The sequence below is a fragment of the Pipistrellus hanaki genome (genome assembly GCF_964339955.1).
Source record: "Pipistrellus hanaki genome assembly, chromosome: 9".
Taxonomy (NCBI): domain Eukaryota; kingdom Metazoa; phylum Chordata; class Mammalia; order Chiroptera; family Vespertilionidae; genus Pipistrellus; species Pipistrellus hanaki.
The window spans coordinates 43,228,561-43,250,899 of NC_140511.1; the positions used below are offsets into that span (position 1 = coordinate 43,228,561).

Here is a 22,339-nt window from a genome sequence, read left to right on the forward strand (position 1 = left end):
CCCTCTGCTCACAGGGCCTTTCACAGGGGACGGTATCTTACAAACAAGGCCAGACTCAGGCTCACACTGTCAAGTCCAGGGCTTGCTCCACTCCGTGTCATCCAGTTAAAGTTAAACCTCAGTTGCCGAAACCGGTTTGGCTCAATGGATAGAGCGTCGGTCTGCGGACTGAAAGGTCCCGGGTTCAATTCCGATCAAGGGCATGTACCTTGGTTTCGGGCACATCCCCAAAAGGGGATGTGCAAGAGGCAGCTGATCAATGATTCTCTCTCATCGATGTTTCTAACTCTCTATCCCTCTCTCTTCTTCTCTGTAAAAAAACCAATAAAATATATATTTAAAAAAAAATTTTTTAAGTTAAACCTTAGTTTTTCACTTTGGAGATCTGAATTCCCGAAAGAGTTCACTGATTTCCCTGATACTATATAGGTAGGCATAATGATACCTGGCTGGCCAAACTAAAGTAATCTCTGTTGATACCTCCCCATCCATTATTCTCTCTGTGTTTATTTCCTTGTGGCATGTATTATAATCTGCTAAAGGCCCGGTGCATGAAATTCATGCACTTGGGGGGTGGAGGGGTTCCTCAGCCCAGCCTTTACCCTCTTGCAGTCTGGGAGCCTTCAGGGGATATCCAACTGACGGCTTAGGCCCACTCCCGCCTGGCCAGCTATGAGCCTGGCTTCTGGCTGAGTGGCACTCCCCCTGTGGGAGCCCACTAACTACTAGGGGGCAGCTCCTGAATTGGGTATCTGCCCCCTGGTGGTCAGTGCACATCATAGTAACTAGTCATTCTGGCATCAGGCCAAAATCGGCTCTCCAACATCCCCAAGGGATCCCAGATTGTGAGAGGGCATAGGCCAGGCCAAGGGACCCCACAAGTGCACGATCTGGGCCGGGAAAGGACGCAAGAGGTTGGCCAGCCAGGGAGGGACCGCAGGAGGGCTCCAGGGCATGTCCAACCTGTCATGATCAGTCCCAATTGGCTGGATCCCAGCAGCAAGCTAACCTACCAGATGGAGCATCTATTCCCTGGTGGTTTGTGTACATCATAGCAACTGGTTGATGGTTGACTATCTGCCCCCAGTGGTCAGTGCACGTCATAGCAAGTGGTTGAGCAGCCTTAACATACCATTAACATATTATGCTTTGATTGGTTGGATGGCTGACTGGATTTTATTTATTATCTTTCTCTCTGTAATCCCCATGCCTGCCTGATTCATGCTGTGCACAGCAAAGTGCCTGGCACATAGTAGCTATTCAATAAACAACTGTTGAAGGAAGAAAAGGAGGGAAGGAAGGAGGAAAAAGGGAGAGAGGGAGGGAAGGAGGGAAGGAGGGAGGGAATAGTGGCAAACTAAAAAATAAAATTCTAATCTTCTAACTTCCCACTATAGCCATAAGTGCCCCTTCAGTGCTTGTGCCCTTCAGATTTAAAAAGGCATCTTTGCTAGAGAAATTGGCCAAAATTTTAGAACATTCCTAGAAGTTTTCTCAATTTTTTTACATACCATTCTGCTTGCACATTTAAAAAGGATTGTGTGTGCATGTGCATTTTAAGGAAAAATAAACTATTAAAGGTTTATTTTTATTTCACTGTTATTGGTAACCCAGCTGGGGAAAATAAGCACACACTATCCACTTGACTTTGGGGTTAAAAGAGCTTGCATCTTTTAAAAGTCAAACTCCCATCTACTTCAGGTTATTCTGTTGTCCAGGAGCTGTGACGACAGCAAACTCCAGGCACGGGTTTGCTTTTGGCTTCAGCAGCAGCCCTGTTGGCAGCCAATCAAGCCCATGCTTTTCCTGGACTAGCACCTTTTCTAAGTACGTCAACTGGGCTGGCACTTACCACCTAACTGTGTGCTTGCTTCCAGAGCAAATCAGAAATGAACAAGACTTGGTCTCTCTCTTCAAAGAGCAGACAGGCTTTTATAGATCTAGTGTGTGACTGGGCTGTCGTATGGCAAACTCAAAATTGCTTACTCCTGAGGGAAGGTGGAGGTGAGGATGAGGGGGAAGAGATCAATCAAAGAACTTGAATGTACAATATATATGCATAACCCATGGGCACAGACAATAGGGTGATGAAGGCCTAGAGGGGTTTTGGGGGTGGGCTGAAAGGGGTCAGTGGAGGTGAAAAGAGGGACCTGTGTGCTTTCAACAATAAATATTTTTTACTTGCTTACTCCTATCTCATATTTACACCTTTGAAAAAGTCACTTCTCTCTGGGTTTCAGAAAGAAAGTTAAGTGAAATGATTCTAAGATCTCCTCTAACTACAAAATCTCATGATTTTTGTATAAAGAATCGTCAGTAAAGCTCAATACCAACTAGAAAAATAGGAAAGACGTTTGGCCAAGGAGATTTTATTTGAGATGGTCCTTGAAGAACTTCAAAATGAGATTTTAAAAAAGGGCTTCTGAGTGTGAAGGAAGAAAATAAAGATGTGCTTAGTACAGTGTCTGGCAGTAAGTAGTGCAGTCAGGCAGTGAGTGTTGATTAAATTGGGTATTTTGAGAACTGTCCAAAGACATCAGCTCATCTAGAGACATACCATATCGCCTGTGAAAGGAGCATGTTGCAATCAATCCCTTTTCACTCTTCTTTTCCTCTAGTCAGTCTTAGGAGCTTGTGTCTTCACGCTTTCAGCTGAATGATATATTTTGTGGAAACTCTACAGAACAATACAAATAAGGGAGAGATATAGTCACAAAATAGCTTAATGAAGCTTCAATGTTTATTTAACCTGCTTTTAAATGACAGCACTGAAATTATTCAGAGGGAGTTATCTCTTCACACTGACAGCTAGCTGGCTAGGACCACAAATCACAAATGCACAGTCTGGGGACTAAATTGTTTCTTCCATTATAGATGCCAACAGAAACATTAGTCATCAAGTTTAGAATTCCCTTCCATCTGGAAAACATGGTAAATACTGCTGTTATACATCAGCAGTGTAAAGTGCCTTATAGAAATAAGGAAGGAACTATACTTAGTTGGGTATTAACTCTTTGCCTTCTGTGTTATTCTGTAGTACAGAATATAGGATTGGGGGGGGGGACAAATATTCACAGAATATACCACCATTTTTTAAAAGGAGAGCACTCTGCTGTTATATCCAATTGATGGTTAATCAGAGCCTACACACAGCTTCATATGATCTTCTTCCTGCCACTATAGATTAGTTTGAATTTCCTAAAATTTTATATAAACAAAATCATACAATATGTACACTTTTTGGGGGGGAGGGCGGTGTCTGACTTCTTCACTCAGCATGATAATTTTGAGGATCATCCCATGATGATGCATGTACAGTAGTTCCATCTTTTCATTGCTGGGTAGTGTTCCATTGTATGACTATACCACAGGTTGTTTATCCATTCACCTGATGATGACGGACATTTGGGTTTGGGGGCTATTACAAGAAAAACTGCATTGAACATATGTTTTGAGTGGGTTATATATTATCGGTGTAAGTGGAGTTCTTGGGGTGCCCCAAGGAAAAGAATCTCCTGAGGCCCCCACAGGAGGATGGGACTTTGTGGAAAGTTTTATCGATTATGTAAAATTAAGGGGGTTCCCTCCAAGGTCCCATCTCTCTTTGTCTCCTCACGGAAGAAGTCCAATCTTGTTTTCAGCAGGGCCAGAATGAAGGGTGTGGACGGTGGTTCCTGGGGAGCCTGAGGCTGTAGCTTCCTGGTAAAGCTGCCCAGGTGGCCATGCTTATCATGTCTGGCCTCCCCTTTGCTCTTTTCCTCTTATTAACTAGCTAATGATGATGGTAACATTATAGTGGGTATATATTTAACATTTTAAGAAACTGCCAAACTATTTTCTAGAATGGTTATACCATTCTACACTCCCATCCATAGGATGCTGGTGTTCCCAGTGGTTCCACAACCTTGCCAACACCTGGTATGGTCAGTCTTTTTAATTTTAGACATTCTAATAGGTATTCAGTAGTATGTCATTATAGTTTTAATTTGCATTTCATTAATAATGTTGAACACGTTTTCATATGAAGAGGTATTATCTCCATTATAGAGATTAAGTTGAGAAGTTAAATAATTTTCCCAAAGTCACACAAGTAAATGGCATAGTCAGCATTCAAACCCATGTGTGTGTTGAACCTAGAGGACCCATTGCTTTCCTAGTTTATTATAGGACCTTAAAGCCTTTTCAGAACTTATTTTGCCAAGTACAAGAAGATGGCCACTGAAACCAACTCAAAAAGGTCTTTATCTGCCCTTGCAATAAGAATAAGCATTTTACAACTTCAAAGAAAGGGGAAATATTAGTACAGCTAGAAAGAATCGTGATTGAAGTTCTATCAGGTGACAGGAAGGAGAAAGGGTTAGAGAGCAGATGTTATGGAACAGAGCGATGCAAAAAGTACGCGGCAGTGACCCCTACTGCTGTCTACAACCTTTCGTTCCCTTTCTCGAGAATCAAAAAGTGAACTCAGGATATAAAGGGGAAGGACGGAATGTTTAGTATCAAACAGTGTTGCCACGATAAAATGTTTTGGCTTGCTTCCCAGTGCCAAAGCACAGTACATAGTAACATTCCTTATATATTTTTGGAAATTTGTTCTACCCACATTGGCTTTAATTTTAGTTTTTAAAGATGTATGGGTGTTTTTTGTTGTTTTGTTTTGTAATGGCAACAGTTTTTGTTTTTTTAATGTCTATAACCTTTACTAGAATATGAAAGCAATTTCTAGCATATGATCCTCATCTTTTATGACACAATGCCTTGTTGGGAAATAGTAGAATCATAAGCCTGAGGTGATTTGAAAGGTCAAGATTTGAGCCTACTTTGTCATCGACCTGACTGACCATAGATGAATTATTTGTAAGATGAGGTAGACAATTTCCTCACTCGGTTGTGAAGATTTTCAGTAGTTATAAATTAGAATATACAGGGATTTTGAAATGGAACCAATAAATGTGACGGAAAATATGCATGATTTAATCTTCTGAAACCCACACATACAAAAAAAAAAATTCTATAGAATTTTGTTAGAGAAATGCAGTTAAGAGGAGAGTCTGTTTTAAAACGTTAGTGATAATTAAGAGAAGTCATTTTAATTTATTAAAAAGTAGAACTTAACAATTAAAGGCAGCCTCTACTTTTTGCCTCATTAAGTCCAGGAAATCTCTGACCTTCTCCAGTGACCTCTTCCATAGTCATACTTCCCTACGTGGAGCATTTAGCTGCAGTAGTTTTCCACTTAGATTGTGAGCTCCTGCAAAGCATGGATGGTGCCCTCCGTTTCACATTTAAGTGCCTAGCATAGTGTTCAACATATAGTTGGTATTTGATATTTTAGTTAATTGTTCTATATGAGGCCCAATTTGTTCATTCCTTATATCCTTAATGTGCAAACATTGGTGCCTTTGAATATTTAAACAGGGGGAAATGTAGCCAAATAAGTGCTTATATGTAGCTACAAACAAAGAAACCTTTAAGCCTGGTTTTGTTTCATCTTTATTGGATTTTTAGTTTAAAAAGCAAAACACGCTTGTTCTAATAGTTCAGATAGTACAGGGGTATATAAAAAAAACAAGTCAGTCACCTCTTCTGTTCTCAGTCATTACTCTGTTTACTCTATCTTCCCCTGTCAGATAGTTATGATTATACCAATATTATTTGTACTTTAATATCATGGACAGCACTCTAGGTAAATACATTTTTTATATTTTGTACCATTTTAACTAATATATGTGTGCCTTTTAGCTATGGTGACTAATACACTTTCAAACTTCGTTAAAATTTGTTTTCCTCATGCTGTATTTCAAAAGTAAAACTCCACACACACACCCCCAAACCCCAGTTTCTGACAACCAAAATTCTACTTTATGTCTCTGTGAATTTGACTATTCTAAGTACTTCATATAAGTAGAATTGTACTGTTTTTATCTTTTTGTGGCTGGCTTATTTAACTTAATATTAATGTCCTCAAGGTTCACCCATATTGTAGTATGTGTCATAATTCCCTTCCTTTTCAAGGCTGAATAATATTCCATTGTATGTCAGTCCATTCATCTTGGATTGCTTCCACCTTTTGGCTACTGTAAATAATGCTGCTATTAACATTGTCATACAAATATCTATTCGAGTCCCTGTTTTCAAATTCTTTGGGGTATAGACCTAGCAGTGAAATTGCTGGATCATATGGTAATTCTATGTTACATTTTTTGTGGGACTACCATACCATTTTTCACAGCTGCTGCACCATTTCACATTCCTAACAGCGATACACAAGTGCTTCCTTTTTTCCACTTATTTCCTATCTTTTCATAATGGCCATCCTAATGGGTGTGAAGTGATACCTTGTTATAACATGTTTTGTTTGCATTTCCCCAATAGTTAGTGAAGTTGAAGATCTTTTCATGTGCTTATTACCCATTCGAATATCTTCTTTGGAGAAATTTTTTTTTTAGGTCCTTTATCCATTTTGAATTGGGTTGTTTTTATACTGTTAAGTTTTAGGCATTCTTTATATACTATCCTGGATATTAATCCCTTATCAGATATATGATTATATATGAGATATCTACATGTAAAAGAGTGAAGTAGAACCTTACCTTATAGAAATTAACTCAAATTGATCAAAGACCTAAATATAAGAGCTAAAACTACAAATTCCTAGAAGAAAACACAGGGGGAAAGTTTCATGACACTGGATTTGGCAACGATTTTAACTTTTTTTTTTTTTTTACTGTTGAGTTTTAGGCATTCTTTTTATACTATTCTAGATATTAATCCCTTATCAGATATATGATTTGCAAATATTTTCTCCCATTTTGTAAGTTGCCTTTTTTACTCTGTCCTTTTATGCATAAAAGTTTTTTATTTGATCAAGTCTAATCTGTCTTTTTTTCTCTTATTACTTGTGTTTTTGGTGTCATATCCAAGCAATCATTGCCAAATCCAGTGTCATGAAGCTTTTCCCCTGTGTTTTTTTTCAAGGAATTTATAGTTTTAGCTCTTACATTTAAGTCTTTGATCAATTTGAGTTAATTTATATAAGGTAGGGATCTACTTCTCTCTTTTACATGTACATATCTCATTTTCCCAGTACCGTTTGTTGAAAAGACTGTCCTTTCCCCATTGAATAATGTTGGGACCGTTGTAGAAAATCATTAAAATCATATATGAGAGGGTTTATTTCCAGGCTTTCTATTCCCTAACTCATTTTTTATTGGTGTTATTGATCTATAATATAGACATATCACAGTTTATCAAGACATTCCTCTATTGATGACCATATAGATTGTGTTCAGGCTTTTGCCTCTACATGCAGTGTTGCAGTAAACATCCTAGATTATACAGTCCCACTTCCTGATGCTTTTATTTCTCCATAATGGATTTACAGAAGTGAAATTGCTAGATCAAGTGGTATGTTTAATTTTTATTTCAGTAGGTAGGTTATTTATTTTAAGGAATATGTCAAATTACATTTTTATCAGCCATAGATGAAAGCTGTTTCTCCATATCCTTGGTAGCATTTAGAAATCTTTTTGATGTTCCCCAACATGATCAGTTTAAAATGGTAAGAGGTCTTCCTTAGTTGGTATTTAACAGTGAAAAGTGAAAGGATGCTGATAAAAATTTGAAAGACATTTACTCTTGTTTTAAAAACCTGTGTCCTTTCATAACATGGAAAATGTGAGTGAGAATAGATACTTTTATTTCTATTCTAGAGTCCTGGTGTACGAATTCGTGCACCAGTGGGGTCCTCAGCCTGGCCTGTGGGATCAGGCCAAAACCAACTCTCTGACATCCCCCAAAGGGTCCCGGATTGCGAGAGGATGCAGGCCAGTCCAAGGGTCCCCACCATTGCACAATCAGGGCCGGGAGGGATGTGGGAGGTTGGACAGCCCAGGAGGGACTGCAGGAAGGCTCCTAGGGCATGTCCAGCCCAGCTCACTCAGGCCTGATCAGCCGGGCCCCAGAAGCAAGCTAACCTACCAGTCAGAACATCTGCCCCCTGGTGGTCAGTGCACATCGTAGCGAGTGGTTGACCATCTTTAGCATATCATTAGCAATTTATGCTTTGATTGGTTGAATGGATGACCAGACACTTAGCATATTAGGCTTTTATTATATTGGATGCAGTTGAATAAGTTAATATTTTGAAATAATTGGGTTTTAAGTATTTCTCTTACTTTCAACCACTTTTTTGAAGTTTTCAAGGTAGCCAATGGCTTCTAATTTTTCCTAGCTTAATGCAGATACTGAAAGAGAAGAAGAAGAGTTTGAAGACAACATGGATGTTTTTGATGACAGCAGTTCCAGTCCTTCTGGCACCTTAAGAAATTACCCACTCACCTGCAAAGTTGTTTATTCGTATAAGGTTTGTATTTCTCTAACACATTGCTCATATTAAATTGTAACGGCTCTGAAGATACATATTAACTGTATCAACCCAGCCTCTCATACTGTGTTTAACATAAAATTGGTGTTCCGTTAATATTAGAGGCAACATAACGTAATGGTGAAGAGTCTAGGCTCTGATGTCATTTGCCTGGTTAAAATCCTGTATTAGCCTCTTAAGGAGCTATGTGACCACTAGTCCCTTAGTCCCTGTGAGCCTCAGTTTTCTTATCTATAGTATGGGAATAATATAAAGCTAGCTGAAATTAAATAACACTTTTATAGCAAAGTGCTTATCATAGTGCCTGGCATCTGATAAACTTTCAGTACATAGAACTCTTACTCTTGTTATCAGGTGCCTGCTTAACACTAGACCCTCTATTAAGGTGATCCACCTTAAAAAAAAAAATTTACACAGCAGGTGGTTTCCTAATCTTGCTATAACCAACTCTAGTTTCCATACTAAGCAAGGACCTGGATAAATAGATGCCAGAATATCCAAACTTGGTTTAGTATAATAGCTCTCAATCTCACTCACCCCTGCCCTGCTTGCACATTAAGTTTTTACTCGGTAAATTGGATTTCAGTTCCACTTGTTTTCTCTTTGCCTCACTCCACTCATCCAGTCCATCAGCCAGTCCTATTGAGTCCACTTTCAAAACATATCCTGAATCCATTCCTTTTTCACCATTTTGGTCTAGGCCATTGCTTTGATTACAGTAAGTGGAAAGAAACCACTCATAATTGATATCCCTTCTTCATACTTGCCTCCCAAAAGTCCATTCTGCAGCCAGAATTATCTTTAACACATAAAGGAGATTATTTTGTCCCCCTGCCTGAAACCCTTTTAAACTTCCCATCACATTCAGAAAAACAAGCTCTTCACTAGATTGGTCTGGCCCCTGCCGGTCTCCCTAGCTTCACGCCAGACCCTTCCCCCTCCTAATCCCTCATTCACTATACGTTGGCCCTCTGGCTGCCTTTCCGTCTTCAAAGGCACCAGGCTTCTTCCTGTTTTGATAACTTTGCACTTGCTGTTCCTCTACCTAGAACTGTCTTTTCCCAAATCTTGATTAACTGCCCTCTGCTATTCATTGAGGCTCAGTTCAAATAGTGTCTCCTCAGGTCTCCCCTGACCATGTAAACACATAACTGACTGCTCAGTCACTCCTCTCTATCCCTTTGCCCTTTGCCCTCTTTTATCTACCATATAGCACTTGTCATCAACTACACTTAAGTTTATTTGTTTTTACACTTCTTTGTCTGACTCCCCCCTAAAAGTTCATGGAGGCAGAAACCTGTCTGTGTCTGTATACCTTGTCTATGTGTCTTCGGCATGTAGGACTGTGCCTGGCACATAGTAGGTACTCAGTAAATAATTGTGGAATAAATAAATGATGTAAGAAAGGCATGAACAAATGAACCCTCCTCTGGCTCTCCTGCTGATGGAAACCCAGTGCTTAGGGGACAACAACAGAGGAAGAGTCTGGAAAGAATCTCCAGCAATCATATATGGGATAGTCTCACTCCCACCATCCCCATCCCTGGATAAGCCAAAGTTGGCAGTATTTACTCCTCGATATCAGTGGTTTCCAGACTTTTTAGTTTAACATCCTTTCATTATATATTTAAGTTAAAAATACTTCCTCTTTTCTGAAAGGGATTTTTTTTTCTTATGTAAACTGTTTAGATAATCTTTTAAAATTTTGAAATAATCTTCTGAGATACTTGGAAAGTTTTTATAGAGATTATAAAACTAGCTTTGAGAATGTTTCTCCATCTCACCGTGTCTCAATATTGTATTTACTTTGAAGTTTCAGAATTAAAATTTGAGATCCTTAAGTGGAAAAGGGTCCTAGGTGTCTGAGTGATTACAAACATCTCACATTCACCCAACATCCCCTCTGTTGGCATATCCCAGGTATGTCCCTATGGTAAACAGACTAGACAAATCTACTTAATCAGTTAATCATTAAGCATATATTGAGTGCCCATTTTGTGATAACTTTTGCAAATGCAAGAATGAATGTGGCATAATCAATGTCCCCCCAAAAAATGGATAGTCTGGGAAGAATAAATATTAAGTTGAAAAAATAGAATATGTCTGAAAACATAGTAGAGGTAAAACTGCTAATTCTCCCTGTAATGGTTGGGAGAAATTTTACAGACAAGGTGGCATTTAAGTTAGATCATGGATTCTTAGATCTTTCTAGATACAATGAAAAGGAAGGGAAGGGAAGAGAAGGAGCCTTCTAAGCAGAGAGAACCATAGATACAAATGTGATGAGCCTATGGGTGTCTGGGAAATTCAGTGGTGCATGAGCATCAAGTGTGGGGGACAGAGCAGCTGGAAGTAAAGGTGTTTGCCGTCGGACAGCAAAGGGCCTTGTAGACCAGACTGCAGTTTGTCTTTTATCCTGCCTGGAAGGAGCCATTGGATGTCCTAAAGTCAGACTGGGCCTTTAGGAAGGTAACTCTGATCCTGACTTAGATAACTATACAGGCTCAATTGGAGATTAAATATAAGCCTAATAGTGATTCCTATAGTCCAGAATAGCAAAAAGGCCTGGATTAATCTTGTGAAAATAAAGAAAAGCTGTATTTAAGAACCGGATTCAAAAATCTTAAAAATGCTCATAAAGGACCAGAAACAGCGTGTGGGTCTCTTCCCTCTTTCGGCCTTCGTAGGAGCGCCAGCCAGCGGTCAAAATGAAGTTCAATCCCTTTGTGACTTCTGACCGGAGCAAGAACCGTAAAAGGCATTTCAATGCACCTCCCCGCATTCAAAGGAAGATATGTCTTCTCCTCTTTCCAAAGAGCTGAGATAGAAGTACAATGTTTGATCCGTGCCCATCCAAAAGGATGATAAAGTTCAGGTTGTTCGAGGACATTACAAAGGGCAGCAAATTGGCAAAGTCGTCCAGGTTTACAGGAAGAAATATGTCAGCTACATTGAACGAGTGCAGTGAGAGAAAGCTAATGGTACAGGTGTTCATGTGGGCATTCTCCCCAGCAAGGTGGTCATCACTAGACTAAAGCTGGACAAAGACCACAAAAAGGTCCTCCTTGAACATAAAGCCAAATCTCGCCAAGAAGGAAAGGAAAAGGGAAAATACAAGGAAGAAACAATTGAGAAGATGCAGGCATAAATATTACATACAACTTTCATTAAAAACTTAAAATGAAAAAAAAATGCTCATAGCTTTTGAACCTACTAGCATAAATCCTAAGGAAATGACCCACAATATAGAAATATGTTTTGGATACAAAATGTTCTTTTATCGTTTTATAAAGCATCTACCTTTATAATAGCTCAAAGTTGGCAGTCCAGTAAGGGAGTAGTTAAATATATTAACTACTGATATAATGTAACAATATTATGATAATTACAATAGTGAGTTTTTTGTGTAAGAAGAAATGCTATGTCAAAAAAAGATACCAAATTGTATGTACCTTAACATCTCAATTATGCATATTTTCAGCTTTTTACAATATCATACATTATTTTTGTCTTCGGGGGGGGGGGGGAAGCATATTGTTTATAAAAAAAAAACCAGGAAATTTAGAGAGAGTGGGGGTAATTGAGGGCATGGCTGCTTCTGGAGTTCTGGCTGTCACTACATTAGGACTTTAGGTGGCAGTGTGAGACCATGTCTTTACTAATAACCACTTACCGACCAATCTGCTGTCGTTAGTTGGGTGGAGGAGATTACTTTCCCTACTTTAAGAAAGCCATTCTAGTAGGAAGCCCACAAGGGCGAGCAGCTAACTGTGATGCATGGTGGTCAGTGGTAGAGGGATGTGCAAAGCCCATGAGAGCAGGAGGAAGAAGCAACCAGCTCCTTGTGGGTCGTCTGGGAAAACATGAGCTGGGCCTCAAATCATGGGTAATAACAGTGGCTGCCATTTGTGAAGTACTGTGTGCCTGGCACTGTAATTATTTTTTTCTAATCCCTTCCCAAGCCATTAATTCAACAAATATAACTTGAGCACCTTCCATGTACCTAAAAGACTAGGTTCAAGGATCTAGCATTGATCAACACGGACAAAAATCTTTGCTCTTGTGGAGCTTACATTCTAACAAGAATTAAAAGAAAACTGAGACTCAGAGAGGTCTTATGGTCACTTGCCTAAATTATGAAGATAATTGAAAATTACAGACTGAAGTTGGACTTGAACTCATAGTAATCTAAACCCATTCACTGGATGGGAAAGAGGGAGCAGCAATTGCTGGAAATAAGGACCAGCCTGGTAAAAGCATAGAGGCAAGGGCACATGGTGTGTTCAGAGAATAGGACCAGTGTGCTAGGGCCAGACAGACTCTCTAGGGCCCTTAGTGCCATGCAGAGGGCCTGACCTTGTCAATTAGAAGAATTGGTCACTTCTTGGAGGTGGTATGATCAAGAAGGTGTCTGCTTCTATAAGTGTTGGACAACTTGCATGACCTCCATTCCATGACTTTTTTACAAGGAGGCAATATATTTAAAGTCTTTTTATTATTATTATTGATTTTTTTTTTTTTTTTTTGAGAGAGAGAGAGAGAGAGAGAGAAGCATCAATGTGGAAGAGACACATCAATTAGTTGCCTTCTGTACGTACCTCAAGCCCCAACCAAACCCACAACCAAGGTCTATGCCCTGACCGGGAATAAACCTTCTGGTGCATGGGACAGCGCTCCAGCCAATGAGCCGCACCAGCCAAGGCCATTGGTTGGTTCTTGTACGAGCCCTGACTGAGGCTCACATTCTCAACTTGGGCATATTGGACGCTCTAACCAACTGAGCTACCCAGCCAGGGTGACAGCAATATATTTAAAGGTGTTCTTATGTTTGGCTCTTGGTACTTGTTGCTATTGTTATTTTTAATCCTCGCCCAAGGACATTTTTTCTGTTTGTTTTTAGAGAGCTTGGGGGGAGAGGGGTGGAGAGAGAAGCATGGATCTGTTGCCTTCCACACATGCACCAACTTGGGTGGGGATAGAACCTGCAACCCAAGTACACATCCTTGACCAGAAATCCAACCTGTGACCCTTCGGTGCACGGGTTGACACTCTAACCACTTAGCAACACAGGCTGGAGCATGTTGGCACTTTTTTAAGTTTTGCCTTGAAATTAGGAAAAATATCTTGGTTATATAGGTGCCTTTTGCTGGTATATTCAAGGTATAATGTGGTTTCAGATTAGCAAAGAAATTCCTTTGGAAAAGCTGTCAAGAACCAGTGAGGCCTGGCTAGAGTGGCTCAGTAGTCCTGTGCACCAAAAGGTTGCCGGTTCGATTCCAGGTCAAGGCATGTATGGAAGGCAACCAATCGATCTGTGCCCCTCTCTCTCTCTTCCCCCTTCCCCTCCCCTTTTCTCTTTCTTTCTCTCTTCCCCTCCCCCTCTCTCCCTCTCTGTCTCCCTTCCTCTCTCTAAGAATGTCTTCGGGTGAGGATTAAAAAAAAGACTACTCAGTGAGCTTTTTTCCCTCATATTTTGAGATCAGAGGTAATTTATTTAACATTCTGGGCCTGGAGTAAATACTTACGTGAATGGTCAGCTATTTTCAATACTATTTTTCCATCTCAAGCGATGTCCAGGATCTGGGTTTGATAAATGTTTTAATGTACATGAAATAGAAAATGAATCTTAAGGAAGTGGCCCGTTTTCTTGTCTTGTTTTTTGCTTGTGTGATTTGGAGATTTTTCACACTTTGAGACTGTGGTCTCGGGTGATAGTTTTAACTGATCTTGGGACTTAAGGGAAGTTTTAACTGATCTTGGGGCTTAAGGGGAGCTTTTAGGATTGTTCACTGGAGAGTCAGAGAAGGCCAGGAGCCCCCTCCCGGGGCACAGGTGACGGACAGTCTCTTTAGGGAACAAAGACACACAGTCTCTCTGCAGCCCTTCTGCAGAGCCCCTGAGGCTTGTGCTCAGGTTCTGCAGCCTCAAGGGCAGCGTCTGGGTGGCTGGCGCTAGTGAACTCCTTCTGTCAGAGAAATAAAGCCGGCAGTCAGCAGCTCCTGCAAAAGCCCATGAGTGTGTCAGCCCAGTCCCCCCTGTTAAGTTGAAGCATCATAAATCCAAATTTTGACAGATCTCAATCATTTCCTTTTCTGCAACTTTCTTTTCTTGGCCACAGTTCGCCAGTGATTCCAGATGAATTCTAGGTGCTGCGCAAGCTGTCACCCCATCCATGCACATAGCTCCTCGCATTCCCCAGCATGCACCTCCATGTAGCCCTCTGGTTTCTAACACAGTGCTTTCTCCTTTGCCTGTGCGTCCCAAGCCATCGTGGCTCTGTGCTTGTTCATCCCACATTGACTCCCCAATCCTCCTGCGAATGGCAGGATTGTCATCGAAGACATGGAGACATCAAGAAGTCGAATAACTCGCCGCAGATGCAGAAGCTGGAGCTGGAACCCTGCTCCCCTCCTTCCGGGTCCGCAGTGCTCACTGAGTCTCTTGCCTCTGCAGGACTCCCTCTCTCCAGTTTTGGTTATGGCTTTATTTTGTTTAGTTGTTCGTTTTTAAGTAAAACTTCATCTCATTATGATAGTTTTACAACACTTAAATTTTTGTGTTTGATACGTTTTCAAAATCATTTCAGTATTTTGATCCCCGGTTTTTGTTATGATCAGCGCACATCTTCTCTTTATCTAACCTTTTTTATTTTGTCCATGGCCATCCTACATTGCAGGCTTCTCAACCAGATGAGTTGACCATTGAGGAGCATGAGGTGTTAGAAGTGATTGAAGATGGAGATATGGAAGACTGGGTAAAGGTATATTCCTTTGCTCATATCACCCCTTCTTGTGACGTTTTTAGGAGTGTGTTTCGGTTCTTGCTACACTCTGTCCAGATTGTGTGTGCAAACCTGTTTTGTCACATGTCTCTCACTCAGGCTCGAAACAAAGTTGGTCAAGTGGGGTATGTGCCAGAAAAGTACCTCCAGTTCCCCACCTCCAACAGCCTCCTGAGCATGCTGCAGTCCCTGGCTGCCCTGGACAGTCGGTCACACACATCCAGCAATTCCACGGAGGCCGAGCTCGTTTCAGGCAGCCTCAACGGAGACGCCAGTGGTAAAGACCGAAATAAGGCACTCTTTCTCTGTCTCGTTTGGCCTAAACTGTATTTCCCCGGAGCCAACCGTCAGCACAACTCCGTTCATGTTTTATAACATGTTTTCCTTCATCTGGCCACTTTTATTCTTTATTGTCGCACCCTAAAGTTGGACTTCAGTGGGTAAAAATTACAGCTTTACTCCTACTCTGCACAGTGCTCTCTCAGTCCTCACGTGCGCATAGGCGAGGTCGCAAGTAACCTGGCTGTCATCATTCTCACCGCATTTTTCTCTCTCTTGCCACCTAGTCTGTTTCGTGAAAGCACTTTATGACTACGAGGGCCAGACAGATGACGAATTGTCTTTTCCTGAGGGAGCAATTATCCGAATCTTGAACAAAGAAAACCAAGATGACGATGGCTTCTGGGAAGGAGAATTCAACGGGCGGATTGGAGTTTTCCCATCGGTGCTAGTGGAAGAACTGTCAGCCTCAGAAAACGGTGACGCTCCAGGGATGAGAGAGATTCAGGTAGGTGAGAAGAGAGAAAGCTGAGTTAAGATATTTAAAGGAAATGACTCCCAAGGAGCTGTGGACCCATGCAGAAGTGGGCTCACCATTCCAGTCCTCAGTCGTCAGGTTTCTGCAAAACCAAGTTTGGGAAAGTAGGACGTATTGGTCAGGTTCTTCTGTAAAGGCTGTGTCACACCTCTCTCCCACATTCTGTTCTCTGAATCCATTAACCAAAATGCTAAATTGTATGTGACACACAAAAGAATGGCTTTCAGGAAAAATGGAAACAAACCAGAGAGGGAATGTATTCTCTCTGTGGTTAGTTTATGTAATAAAAATATTAGCTTGCTTTTTCTCTCCCTCACTGTCAGAGCCTCCTGCCAGCCCAGGTTGTGTCAGACCATTTCAGAGAATTAATGAGCCTGCCAAAGCCCCATTATACTCATGTGGCCCAAGCTTAGCTCATTATAGCAAAACTTGCCTTTACAGGAAACTCTTAATTTGGATCTGTTATGGCAGCCCGGCAGGTCCAGGACCATAAGGAACATGTCTTGTTTATGTGATATCACTAGAGGCCCGATGCATGAAAATTCATGCCCTGGAGGGGGGTTCCTCAGCCCAGCCTGCCCCCTCTCACAGTCTGGGAGCCCTCAGGGGCAGGAGGCCACCCGGTGATCAGGGGAGGTGACACCTCCATCACACCTCTGCTGCTGCCACTGCCGGCAGCACAAGCTACCTGAGCCTTGGGCGACCCTGGGCGGCTGTGCAGCCACCATCCAAGGCTTGCCTGCGCCGTGGGCCAGCCATGGGCAGCTTGGGGGCTGAGGAGACTGGGGGACTCCGGAGACAGGCATGCAGAGCGGCTGGACCTGCCTGGGGGTGGCACCTATCACCCCGGTGGGGCTGATGGGATTGGCATCACCATCTTGTGGCTGTGGGCACCATCATCTTTGAGGGTGTGGCAGTCAATTAGTATATTCCCTCCTTATTGGCTGTGGGCACTGCCATCTTTGTGAGGGTGTGATGGTCAATTAACATATTCCTTCTTTATCAGATAGGATGACCACTTAGCCTGACATCTATGAAACCTGGGGCAGTCAGAAACTCTGCCAGTTATTTTATTTTTTACACATATAAAAAAATATAACTTGTCCCCTTTTTTGTTCTTCATTGAATTTACTGACTCAACTAATTTGGTATGTTTTTAATGAAACTCTAGAGAATGATTTGACTTGATAACTGTTTAAGATGAATTAATCAATGGTGTAGTGAGATCTATGAGAGGAAAAAGATTTAAGTAACACAAAATTGGGGTTTGGGGTGTTTAATCCAGGTTCATGTGCTTCTAATGAATCTGACCCCCCCAAAAAAATAAATAAAATAAAAGTCATAACTCAGCTCCAGAGAAAAGTAATTTGTCTGAAGTAGTCAGTCAGAGAAGCTCGTCTGTCCTTCCTCAGGAAGCACTTGTAACCTCCCTTCCCTTCACGCAGATCTCTCCATCCCTCAAGCCGCCCGGCTCCCTGCCACCTCTCCCACTGTATGACCAGCCTCCCAGCAGCCCCTACCCCAGCCCGGACAAGAGGAGCTCCCAGTTCTTCCCCCGCTCTCCTTCAGCAAATGGTAAGTGTTCTCCTGGACACGGGTTGAAATGGGTTTTTATTCAGAAATTCACTTGTTCACCTAAGGACAAACAGATCTGTATTAGCATTCTCATCACTCAAAACCACAAATACCCCTAGCTGGATTGGCCTGCAGACTGAAGAGTCCCAGGTTCGATTCTAGTCAAGGACACATGCCCAGTTTTGGGGCTGGATCCCCAGTAGGGGCATGCAGGAGGCAGCCAATCAATGATACTCTCTCATTATTGTTTCTATCTCACTTTCCCTCTCCCTTCCTCTCTGAAATCAATAAGGAAAAATAAAATGAGCTTCTTTGGTTCCTTCCCTTAGAAAATAGCGTCCATGCCGAATCGCCGGGCTTCTCACAGGCACCAAGGCAAACTCCTGAGACCTCATATGGCAAGCTACGACCTGTAAGTGTCCTTTCTGGGAGGGCTATAGAGTGCATAGTTCTGCCAAATTGAACATTAGAAATTAGTGTTTCCCCACGGTCCCTATTTTGTTACTTATTCCCCCATATGAAGGTAAGAAGGGTTTGGGAAGGGAAAAAGGTCTTGAAAGGGAAGAGTATAAAAATCAATACATTGCCTGGCTGGTGTGGCTCAGTGGTTGAGTGTTGACCTATGAACCAGGAGGTCGCAGTTCGATTCCCAATCAGGGCACATGCCTGGGTTGCAGACTTTATCCCCAGTGTAGGGGTGCAGGAGGCAAATGATCAATGATTCTCTCCCATCATTGATGTTTCTATCTCTCCCTCTCCCTTTCTCTCTGAAATCAAAAAATATATATATTTTTTTTGAATCAACACATCTTAGAAGGTCCAGTCTACATTGGCTTTTTTCTGAGCCATGAGATTCAGGATGATAGCTGTGAAAGTGTATTTAAATTGTAACAAAGTCTATGAGCATCAACAGGTCTAATTGTGAACAGAAGCACTTTTTTTCCAGCAAGCATTTATTGAGAACCTATCTCCTAGGTCCATATTTGCAACTTTGAGGGGCACTGAGATGAAATAAGATATACTTCATGCCCTTTGAGGTTGGAGGGCTTCTGTGTTCAGAAGAATCTACTCCTAAATAACCACCTCTCTTTGCTCCTCACGCTCGGCCTGCCATCACCACCCCCACCTCACTGTGAAGCAGCTCTTCACAGGCCCTGACTTCCACGTGCTGGTCCGCTGCATACTCTGCAGTGTTATTTTCCTGGACCCCCTTGTCAGCCCCTGGCGGTATTCCTTGAACCACTCGCTTTCTTTGGCTCTGCTGAGTGTCTTGTAAAGGACTTGGTTCTTGATCCTGAATGTGCTAGGCCAGTAGTCAGCAAACTCATTAGTCAACAGAGCCAAATATCAACAGGTCAACGATTGAAATTTCTTTTCAAGCCAAATTTTTTAAACTTAAACTTCTTCTAATGCCACTTTTTCAAAATAGACTCGCCCAAGCCATGGTATTTTTGTGGAAGAGCCACACTCAAGGGGCCAAAGAGCCACATGTGGCTTGCGAGCTGCAGTTTGCCAACCACGTTGCTAGGCAGCCAATTGTAAGATTGTAAGCGGGACAGTGATATGACTGGCTTTACATTTTTAAAACACTCCTGTGGCAGCTAAGTAGGGAATGAGGAAAGTGGCAGAATGGACATGGGGAGCCATTAGGAGACTGGAGGGGCCGGCAGACATAGACTGGAGAGAAGTGGGCTGATGTGTTGCACCACCCTCTCCTGCTTTGCTTTCTGCCTCTCTGGCCTTCCTTGTCATTGATCTCTGCTGGTGCTTCTTGGGATTTGGATCATCCTCTTGAAGTCATTAAACTCACTCCCCTTGGGTAATGTCATCTACAGCTTTGACAACTGTTCATTTACTGACAACTCCCCGATTTATAACTGCCAATCCGATCTCTTTCCTGAGCTTCAGTCTTGTGGACATCTCAGGGTGTCTGTACCAAAAGTGCTCTGGTCTCCCCCAGATAGTCACCACCAAATCGTGCCAGTTTCCCTCGGAGACAGCTGTCCGTCTTTCCACTTCTCTGCTCCCCACTGCTGGGCACCTGAGGCCAACAGCAGCTCTCCTCAGATGACCACGTTATACCTTTGCCCTCCTCCCCCCTTTTCTCCAAACTGTTACCAAACTCATCTTTCCACGCTCTGATTATGCTGGTTCAAGTCCACCAAGGACTCTGCCTACAGAGTAAAGCTCAGATTTCATGACTTAACCTCAGCTACTTCTCCAGTGATCTCTCTTGCAACTCTCCTGCCAAGACATGCTCCAAGGTTTTCAGTTCTCCAGGCGCTGCTCTTACTTCCAGCTCCAGCCTGTGCTGTGGGCGAGCCTTTTCGGGCCTCAGTCACTCTTGTGCCCATGAGGCTTTCAGCCGGACAAGGCCCTGATTCGCGGGTTTCACATGTAATGCAGAATAACTCCTCCTCGGTGGGAAAGAGTGAAAATTAGGTTGAAAGAATGTGTTCAGAACATTTCTAAGACCCCCCGGGGGCCCATGTCCTTGGATAAATGACTGGTTGGGGTTTGGATGCTTCCTTCAGGCACTGAATCCAGAAGCTGATGGACAATTTGTGTAATTGTTTCCTGCTCAGGTCCGGGCAGCTCCCCCTCCGCCTACACAGAACCACCGAAGGCCAGCAGAGAAGATGGAGGATGTGGAAATCACTCTGGTGTGATGATGGGTTTGCCCGGCTGTTACTGCTACAATCAAGGTCAGGCGTGGAGTTTGGCCAGTCTTGTTTTTTAGGCACCTTTGCATGATGATGATGACTCTTGAACAGAGCAAAAACCAGGAGGATTCTATGTGACTGGGTGGCCTGGTGGACTCCTCCCACATGTTGAATATTTTGTGCCTTTTTTTTTTTTTTTTTTTTTTTTTTGTCATTTTCTATGTCATCTCTCCTTCCATAGCACAAATCCTAACGGGCCCTCCAAACAGAGAGGGACAGCCCTCGTGCCTAACAGTGTCCGTTTTTATATGAGACTCAAGACCAGGCCTCGTGCAGGCGCAGTCACGGAGATGCTGATCGTGTGCACTCGTACAGTATATTACTGTGACCACAGGACGTGGCCAAGATTCTCATCTTCAAGTGGCTTTTGCTCGTCTGGTTAAAGTTTAATCAGATCATGTTGGCTGCATAAGGAAGCAGGAGGGATTCCAGGGAGGCTGGCTCCTCCCCACAGGTGGTCCCCAGACTGAGAAACAAGTGGACTGCCCTGAGTCTAGCGCCAATTGCATTAATGCACATCTCTACCACAACTAATGGATTTACACAATAACAGTGTCTTTTGTATTAATATTTATGCCATTCATTTAGTATTAGTGGAGCTAACATGGAGGGGCTGAACTAGCAGCCAGATCTCGTCCATCGCATCGGGTCGTAGAAAGGAGGCTGCGGCCACGGCAGAGGTGGAGCTTCCAGATCTGAAATGAGCCGGTTTAATGTTCTTTTTGCATTTGGGTATTTTTCATCTTAATTTTTTGCAGCACATACTCTTCTGACCAGTATCCTTAGAATCTGAATGTCTAGATAAATTGGGGACACACACTTGCCTTGTTGAGCTTCTCTACTGGCATCGTTTTATTCCCAAGTCCGTGTACTGGCCCAGCCAGCCAGCCAGCCAGGATGTGACAGGCCCAGCCCCGCGGTCACCCCTGACGGAAATGCCGCTCCCCAGGCCCCACTGACATTTCTTCAGGAGGAAGAACCTGTGGCTCACGGAGGAAACCAGCTTTCTGTGAAAAAGGACTAAAGGACTGCACACCCGGCACCAGTGCAAGTTGACAAGGAAAAGACAAGTTCCCCGAATCCCGAGGAGAGCCACGGGAGCTCCTCCCCGGGCCAGCAGCCCCCGGAGCAGGTGTCCCAGGGCCCCCGCCGGCTCTCCACTTCCTGTGGAAGGGAGGGTGTGCTACCGAGGGATGAAGGGATATTTGCCAGTTGCTTTTTTTTTTTTTTTTTTTTTTAAGAAATCAAATTTGCAAAATTTAATCTACAAGTTGTATTATGCTTTGAAAACTTCTAAGACTCTAGAAACTTGAAATGCTCGCCAAATGTCCCCATGGGAATTTTTAAGGTCATAGCTGAAGGAATTTTCAGTCTGCCATTTGATCATTTCAGTGACAATACCAACTGTTGAATTTTCTCCATGATTTGGGGTTTTTTCCTTTTGTGTTTTTTTTTTGTTGTTGTTGTTGTTTTTGCATTTCTTAATCTGTTGATCTATTTGAGGTCTTTTTGTGTTATCAAACTTATTCTTAAGTTTAAAAAATAAATTAAAAGGGTGGGTTTTTTTAAGATTTTTGCCTACATGTTGAATATCTTCAAAGCACTTTAAAATTCTTCAAAGTGCTTAAATAAGGCAGTTCTTGCCACCCAGTCTTATATTCTCTCTAGTTAGCCAAATTGTCCTTGAATCCGGGTTTTCCACATTCTCAGAGGGTTATTTGAAATTTTGTTATATTTTAAATATTTTCTGGAAGAGCTGCTAATTTTATTTTAAAAAATCAAAGTTGTAAAAATAAGCCTCCTTTTTAAGAAGAACTCCTCCCTCCAGGACATGTAACCCGCGTCACCGCGCACAGGGCCCGGCTTAGAGGGATGCCTCGGTGCGATGTGCTTTCTTTACGTAAAGTGGCTGTAAAAAGTTTGTATTTATTATGTATAAAATGTTGAATAATAAAAAAATGGAAGTAAGCTTTCTAAGTTCACTTGTAAAGACACACTCCTAGGCCCTTCTTTAACCATGTGACACAGAGAGTTATCTGTTAACCCATCCATGGAAC

The 22,339-nt window shown here is 42.3% G+C and overlaps 1 protein-coding gene and 1 pseudogene across 3 annotated transcripts in view; both read left to right on the forward strand.

Annotated features, from left to right (window-relative positions):
- Positions 1–22,250, forward strand: part of FCHSD2 (FCH and double SH3 domains 2) — a 160,116-nt gene extending 137,866 nt beyond the window's left edge. For both annotated transcript variants that reach the window (XM_084894182.1, XM_084894183.1), the window contains 7 exons: positions 8,234–8,365; positions 15,063–15,146; positions 15,267–15,444; positions 15,734–15,954; positions 17,430–17,559; positions 17,889–17,971; positions 20,145–22,250. In XM_084894182.1, the coding sequence (XP_084750308.1) occupies positions 8,234–8,365; positions 15,063–15,146; positions 15,267–15,444; positions 15,734–15,954; positions 17,430–17,559; positions 17,889–17,971; positions 20,145–20,228 (912 nt within the window). In that variant the 3' untranslated portion in view covers positions 20,229–22,250. The remainder of the gene's footprint in view (positions 1–8,233; positions 8,366–15,062; positions 15,147–15,266; positions 15,445–15,733; positions 15,955–17,429; positions 17,560–17,888; positions 17,972–20,144) is intronic.
- Positions 8,378–11,867, forward strand: LOC311627805 (large ribosomal subunit protein uL24-like; annotated as a pseudogene). Its single transcript has one exon. The product of its transcript is annotated as a large ribosomal subunit protein uL24-like (transcript).
- Positions 22,251–22,339: the final 89 nt, after the last annotated feature.